The sequence below is a fragment of the Leucopleurus acutus genome (genome assembly GCF_964270905.1).
Source record: "Leucopleurus acutus genome assembly, chromosome: 16".
NCBI classification, from domain to species: domain Eukaryota; kingdom Metazoa; phylum Chordata; class Mammalia; order Artiodactyla; family Delphinidae; genus Leucopleurus; species Leucopleurus acutus.
Window position 1 is genome coordinate 87,064,472 of NC_139158.1, and position 7,613 is coordinate 87,072,084.

At 65.3% G+C, this 7,613-nt stretch overlaps 1 protein-coding gene across 1 annotated transcript; it reads left to right on the plus strand.

The window, feature by feature from the left end:
* Positions 1-3,500: 3,500 nt before the first annotated feature.
* BIRC7 (baculoviral IAP repeat containing 7) lies at positions 3,501-7,311 on the plus strand (the record flags this gene model as incomplete). Its single annotated transcript, XM_082857858.1, has 7 exons — positions 3,501-4,002; positions 4,870-4,969; positions 5,293-5,374; positions 5,459-5,525; positions 6,324-6,527; positions 6,833-6,904; positions 7,112-7,311. 7 exons carry the CDS (start codon positions 3,501-3,503, stop codon positions 7,309-7,311), a joined length of 1,227 nt encoding a protein of 408 aa, XP_082713984.1.
* Positions 7,312-7,613: the final 302 nt, after the last annotated feature.

Consider the following 7,613-nt stretch of genomic DNA (forward strand, 5'->3'; position numbering starts at 1 on the left):
AGAGCTCGGTGAGCACCCCTCCCCCGCTGCATGCGGACTCAGGTCTGGGCCTCAGAAGCCTCATTCCAGGGGAATAAGTCCAGCAGGTCTAGCCACCTGCCCAGGTGGCCCTGGCCCCGCCATCCTGAAGGAAAGCCAGAGCTCCTTGGAACAGCTGCCTCCGGGGGGTGTGGCTCTGCGGGAGGCGGGACCTGTGATCATGCTGGTCCGGCCCCCCACCGCTCTTGTCATGCCTTCTCGGGCCAGGCCCCATCCTGGTGTGGTAGGGGAGGGAGCCCTCAATTTGAGGATATTCCTGTCCAACCCCAGCTGGTTCTGAACCTTTTCGGGAGAGTGGGGATCTGGTCCGAATCCAGGAGCAAATTGTATGGGGTCCTGGGTCGTCTTTGGGCTCCTGTCTTTAAACGGATTGGGGTGACCTGGAGGCCTCTACCTGCCGTCTCCCACCTGGCATCGTCTTACCTGGGGAGATTTCATTGTAAAGACTCACAGCAAAGGTGGTCAGGGTGAGCCATCGGCGGCATCGACAGATATCCGTTCATGTTTAAAAACTGACATACAAACAACAGCAACAAAAACCTGGTATGTGCCCACTAAAAAAAAAAACAACTGGCACAAAACATTAAGTGAGGAAAACGGGCAAACACACAGGGCGCGTTTGGAAGGAAACAGTGAAATATAAGAGCCGTGCTCCCAGTGGAGGGGAAGCTGATGGCTAGTAAGAGCCGTGCTCCCAGTGGAGGGGAGGCTGATGGCTAGTAAGAGCCGTGCTCCCAGTGGAGGGGAGGCTGATGGCTGTTTTCAGTTGCTTCTTTTGAAGTAATTATAGATTTACAGAGAGTTGCAAAGAAACCTGTGAGGCTCCAGTGAGCTCCATGCCCAAGCAGCTGTCGGGCAAGGTCGGTTCTGGAAAACTGGCCCTGGTGGTGCCAGAGCTGTTCGGATGGTGACTTTTACTTTCTTTATGTTTTCAGTATTCTTGAAGTTTCTGGAATAAGCATATGATAGTTATTTTTAGCTCCTGATTTCTTTTTATGTAACTGTATAAGTAAGACACGAATAATTCCTGTGTCAAGAATTTCAGCCATGGCCACAGACAAGCACAGAGGCCGAGGCTGTTCCTCCTCCGAGATGCCCACGGCTCTGTGGGCGATCCTCCCAGCCCCTCCTCTGTGCAGCCACACGCTTGGATGTGCTCGCAGAAATACCTGCTTCCAGGTGGGGGGGGGGGCAGGGGGCGGGGCTCCCTCAGCTCAGGCACCGGCCCTCCTTCACGGGGAGACTCCACCACAGGGCGGGGTGGTGCCTGGAGGATGTGTGTTTGGAATTTCCAGAAGTGAGGGAGGCTGTTTCTCCCCTCCCCACCCCCAAATTTCAGGATCCGAGGGAATAGACCTCAGATATGCACCCAGGGGACACCGCCCCTGCTGCCAGGGCCACCTCAGAGGATCCTCTGAGCCAGCCAGTCCCCAGGTCCAGAGGATTCAGAGCAAACCTGGGGGCTGCGGTTTCCCTCCTGAGATAGGAGCAGCTGGAGACCCAGTACCCGGGGACCCTTGTCCTCGTCCCCGGCCACCAAAGGGTGCAGGTAGGGCAGGGCAGAGGGCCGTCCCCAGAGAGACCCACTGAAGGGGCCCCAGGACGGGCACACCTGCGGTTTGTTGGAGTGGCAGAGGTTACGGTGTTTCTGCACAGGTTGGGGAACCGGAGAAGAGAGAGCAAGGACTGGGGGTCCCAAGGCGGCTCACTGGGGGGTCCCAGCTGGGGCCCATCCGTCTCCACCTGCCCCCAGGACCCTCTCCTGGGAGACCCGGCCTTCCAGTTGCCCGAGCGCCCCTCAGCCAGTGCCCCCCCCCCAGCCCGGGATAGGCAGCTCGGGCTCAGGAGCCTGGGAGGGGCACAGACATCCGGCCACACCCTTTACCAGGCTTTCCTGCAGGGAACTAGATGGCTCCAGGCCTCTGCTGGGAGAGGACTCCAGGGACTCCATGGGACCCTGGCCACGTGGGGCTGAGGGCCAGTGCAGCCAGGATGTCAAAGGTGTCTCCCTGGGGGCAAGAGTGCACCCCACTCCCAGGACTGGGGTACGGGCCTGGGCTCCAGGCTCCTCGCTCTGTGCCGGGCTCGTGCAGCTCCACGGGGGGTGGGGGGAGGGCCGCCGAGGGGACACGGCTCCAGTCCTGGGTGGGGTCCCCTCCCCCCACCCCCCTTTGTGGCCCTCCCTGGGCCTGCCTGGCCCTGGGGTCCAGGCAGGGTCCCCACTGAGCCTGTTCTTTGCTCTGTCTTGGGAGCAGCAAGGACCTTTGCACTCCGGGAAGGGGCTGTGGGGGCAGGCCACCCCGTCCGGTCTTCCTCTTCGTCCCTTCCACCCCAGAGCCCTCTGTCTTAGGGACCCCACTCTGCCCACTGGGGTTCCAGCCCTCCACCTCCTTCCCTAACTGTTGGGTTTGGGGGCGCTGGGGCCCCTGGGCTTGGGCTGATTGGCAGACCTGTGGCTGTGACCAGGCTTGAGGGCAGCCTGTCCAGGGAAGGGGGCACCCACATGGCCAGGGGCTCGGGCTGGGGCCTGGAGCAGCCCCGGGACCCCCAGACCAGGAGCCAGGGCACCCTGGGCTGGTTGGGCTGCACACCTAGCAAGGAGGGGGGTGGTGGGGGGTCCAGACCTGGGGAAGGGAGCCAGCTCTAGGCACCCGATGGAGCGTCAGGTACAGGGAGCTGGAATTGTGGACGTGCCCCAAACGTCCCTGGCGTCTGGGTTACAGCGCCTCAGGGAGTCTAGTTCAAGTGTGAAGATCGACCTCACCACATGTGGCTCCGCCTTCTGGGCCCCTGGGACGCTGAGGCCGAGGGAGGGGACAGAATCTTCAAGGCCGGAGGGCAGGAGCTGCTCCAGGGCCCGCTGAGGGCCTGCGACTCCCGCCCAGCTGGAGCAGGGGTGACTCAAGCCCCTTTCAGCTCCAGGGTTTGGAGCGTGAGAACATCCAGGGGAACCAGTCCAGGGCATAGGCCCCGCCCTTCACTACACACCCCTGCATCCTCGGCTGACCCATGTCACCCCTGCAGAGCGAGCTGCCCTCCCACCGCCGGGCAGCACTGACTGTGTAGTTTAGATCACCTGGAACCTTCTGCTTTCAGAGGCCCCACTGGCATGCTGCCCAGGAGCTCGGAGCTGACGGAGAGCATCACCCACCCCTCCTCCCCTCCCCCTCCCCCCCTCCCCCCATCAAGGTCCCAGAGCCAGTACCAGCCCTCTGCTGCCTTGGGTGGGTCTCCATGCTCTGGCCCCTCCCCTCATGCCCAGGGACCCCGCCTTCCCCTGTAGAGCAGAGTGAGAGCAGCAGCACTCACGGTGGCCCCCGGAGCCCTGTGACACTCCCTCTGCAGCGAGCATGTGACACAGGCCGCCGCGCTGGCCCCTTCCAGAAAGTGGTGGGCCCCAGCGGCCCCCACCCCCAGTCCCCTGGCTGCTCCCCTACCCGGGGCATCTAGGGGGCAGGACCATGCCTGCCCAGCCACTGTTGTCCCCAAGCAGGGCCCAGGGGTCAGGAGCCCTGGGGAGGCTGGCTGAGCACATTCCAGAACCAGCTGCCCAGGGGCCCATCCCTGCCACAGAACTTGTCACGGCTGCTGTCTTCTCTATGGGGTCCGAGGACGGGACCAGGTGCTGGTGCTGTGGCCTGGAGCCCAGCCGCTGTGCAGCTGGCGGTCGCCCCGCTTGGGGGCGCCACCGACCCCACTCTCCGTGCGGCCACCTTCAGGGCCAGCGCCCCGACAGTGCCCTGTCCTGGGGAGGCCGGGACCACATGGACGGGCAGATCCTGGGCCAGCTGCGCCCCCTGGCAGAGGAGGAGGAGGAATACGGGGCCGGGGACACCCCATCCGCGAGGCCCGCCTTCCCGGGGATGGGCTCCGAGGAGCTGCGGCTGGCCTCCTTCTGTGACTGGCCACTGAGCGCCGTGGTGCCGCCGGAGCTGCTGGCTGCCGCTGGCTTCTTCCACACCGGTGAGTCCCAGGGGCCTGGGTGCCACTGCAGATCCTTCTGGACTGGGCTCTACCTTCTCCACGGCGTCTGCCCCCGGGACAGGGAGGGTCCCCACAGCCCTTCCATGCCTGCCCCCCGCCCTGCAGTCTCTCCTGTGCTTCCGACCTACACGCGCACCTGGGGAGGGGCCAGACCAGCACGGAACATTTGGACCCTGGGCTGGGGGGACAGTGATGGGACGGGGGAGCCAGGAGGAGGAGAAGGGGGTATGCGGGCACCGGCAGGGCCCCCGGGAGTCCAGCGACAGGCTCTTGGAGGGCTGGTAGTGGGATGTGCCTGTAGCAGCCCCTGATCTGTGGTCTGTGCACCAAATCTGTTGATCGTAGGGGGTGAGGCAGGGGTGAGGGTCTCAGAGGTATAGAGATGAGGGTCCACATCCCCCGGTGGAGTCGTGAGCCCCTAAGACCAAGCCTGACAGCAGACAGCTCCCCTTCTTTCCATCGCTGGGAATCCATCCTGAGGAGGGGGCACCTGGGGCAGAGGTGCGGGGTGCGAGGCACCAGGGCTCTGCCCCCACCTTTCCATACATACTGTGGACACCCCCTGCATCCCTTTCCCCAATGTGCACCTCGATCCTGGCAAGCACCCAAACATCGTTACCCCTATTCCACTGTCGAGAAAATGGGGTACACGTGAATTCTGAGGAGAACGCTGGGCAAAGGGGTGGCAGAGGCCAGTGGGAGCCTGCAAGGCTCACGAGCAACCCCAGAGAGCCCCTGCCCCAGAGGGAAAGGCCACCTGGGAGCGCCCAGCCCTGGCCTTGGGGGACACACAGGCTGTGCAAGGGGCCAGGCGAGGTCAGGACCAGTGTCTTGACTCCATCCCAGGCCAGCAGGACAAGGTGAGGTGTTTCTTCTGCTACGGGGGTCTGCAGAGCTGGGAGCCAGGCGACGACCCCTGGACCGAGCATGCCAGGTGGTTCCCCAGGTACGGGCTCCGCGGGCCAGCCTCCCTTCCCCAGTCCCGGGGGTGTCGAGTCTCAGGGACCGGGGTGGGGGGGACTCTCTGGGGACGGTGCTTCTGCTATTTCTCCCTTGATGTTCAAGGGTCTGTCTCCAAAACAGCTTCCCAGCAAGCGCCCACCACCCCGGAGCCCCAGCTGCCCCCACAGGGGTGGGGGAAGCGGGGGCAGAAGGCAGGACCCCGGCCCAAGGGGTCCACGAGGCCAGACCTGGCCGGTGCGGGGGGTCCTCTGACAGCCGCAGCCCACTGCCCACTGCCCACGGGGCTTCCGAACTCGCTTTCCTCAGGTGTGAGTTCCTGCTCCGGACAAAAGGAAGGGACTTTGTCTGCAGGGTCCAGGAGTCTTGTTGCCGCGTGCCGGGCTCCTGGGTGAGTTCTGCCTGCCCTAGGGCTCTCGGGGGGTGGTAGTGAGGGTCCCCCCGACCCCTGCTCCTCCGCCTACTTGGGGCACAGGTATTCTCTGGCTCCTTCCAGGACCGTTCAGAGGAACCGGAAGACGCAGGTCCCACCACCCCCTCAGGTGAGCCTGGACACGCAGCCTGAGCCTGGCTCCCTGGGGCACCTCCCTCCTGCACTGTGGCCGAGCCGTTGGGTATCCCCCCCCCCACAGGACATTAGGGAGAGTGAAGGGTGCTGCCTGGGCTTGCTTCACGGGGGCTTCACACAGGCACTGCGTGTGTGTCCGGGGCTCCAGGGAGGCCAAAGCCACCCCCTGCCACCCCTGCCTGGCCTCTGTGTGCACAGCCAACCCCGAGGCCGGCACAGGGGCGTGGGCGGGAGAGGCTGCCATGCACTGGGCAGCCTCTGCCGGGGCGGCAGCCAACCACGCGCAAGAGCCGACCGGCTTCCATCCCCAGCACAGAGGGGCCGGCGGCACGGAGCTCTGCTCTCAATCAGTGCCGGGCGGGGGGTGGGCGGGGGCAGGGTTTGAGGGGCTCCAGGGTTCAGGTCCCGACTGTGCTCTCTGAGCCTCAGTGCCCTGAGCTGTGAAATGGGGCTGGTGCCAGCCTCCACTGGGATTAAACAGGGGTCTGTGTGTCGCCCCGGGAGCAGCGCCTGGCGTGTAGTCGGGTTCTGTCCGTGGCTACTTTGGTGATCAGGTTTCCATCTTCCCGGTGTGGCGGCACCTCTGACACAGGCCCTGGGAACACAGCCCTGACTCGGACATGGATGGAGTGGCTGTGATGGCCACAGGGCCCCTTGTGTTGAGGTGGCCCTGGTGACGTGCCACAGTGGCGGGCCACTGCCTCTCTGCCGGGACCCCGAGGCCCTGGCCCCTGCCTGCCCTCGGTCCAGCACCCCTCGCCCTGCCTTGCAGATGCTGGGGGCGACCAGCAGCAGCCCGCCTGGAGCCAGTGCCCAGCAGTGCAGGCCGTGCTCCGGATGGGCTTCGGGCGGGGCCAGGTGCAAGGGCTGCTGCAGCGTAAGTACCGCCAAGGGGTGCCGACCGGCATGTCCACGTCGCAGCTGGTGGCCGACCTGCTCCAGGAAGAGGACGGGGGCCAGGCAGCAGGGGCCAGAGGTACCTCCACCTCTCTGGACCCCGCCCACCTCTCCTCTGGACCCTGCCCACCTCTCCCTGCTCACTGCCTCTGGGCACAGCCTTCCCTCGCTGCCCTCGCCCCGGGGCCAGCCCGCAGCGTCCAGGGCCACAGCGCGAGGGGCTGGATGGGCCGAGCGTCCTGGTGGAGAGTGGGCTCTGGGATCCTGGCGCACCGTAGGTGGGGGAGCGGGCTGGTACTAGGGCTCACCTGTGGCCTGCTATCTCTGGCCAGGCCTCGTGTCCCCTGGGGACCTGGGCCTCACCCCTGTTCTACCTGCCCACAGCTCCTGTCCACCCAGGGCCCGAGCTGCCCATGTCCGGCAGAGAGGCCCAGGTGTCAGGCGCCAGGGAGGCAGGTGAGGGTGAGGGCCCACCTGGGGTGGGGGCGGGGCCAGCCCTCCTGCATCCCGCGGTGGGGGGCGGGCACTCCCGGTCTGGCCCGCCTCCCCATCGGCCAGTACAGAGGGTGGAGGTCAGGGTGTGGGGCGATGTCACAGGTCCCCGCTGTGGAGACCCAGGTGGAGCCCAGGCCGAGGGGGTGCCGGTGGCTCTCGAGGCCCCAGGAGCCCAGGACGCCGGCGTGGAGAAGCAGCTGCAGCGCCTGCGGGAGGAGCGGACGTGCAGGGTGTGCTTGGACCGCGCTGTGGCCGTCGTCTTCGTGCCCTGTGGCCACCTGGCCTGTGCCGAGTGCGCGCCCAGCCTGCAGCTGTGCCCCATCTGCAGGGCCCCCATCCGCAGCTGCGTGCGCACCTTCCTGTCCTAGGCCAGGTGAGTGCTCAGCCTGGACAGTGACCTCAAGCGCCGGCTCCTGAGATCCTGCTGCAGGGCCGATCCTGACAGACATTGCTAATCAACCCCACACCTCCCCCTGACGCTCAGATATTTGCTCTGAATCCTTCTCAGCACAGCACCCTGGGGGGCCACTACCACTCCGCTTAAGCGCATCTCTGCCTTGGTTTTCCTAGCGGTCAAGGGGGATAATTCCTCCCGTCCAGCTGGGCATACGTGGCAGCGGCCAGGCCAAGGGGAGGACGTCTTTGGAGGCACGTGAAGAAATGCACGATG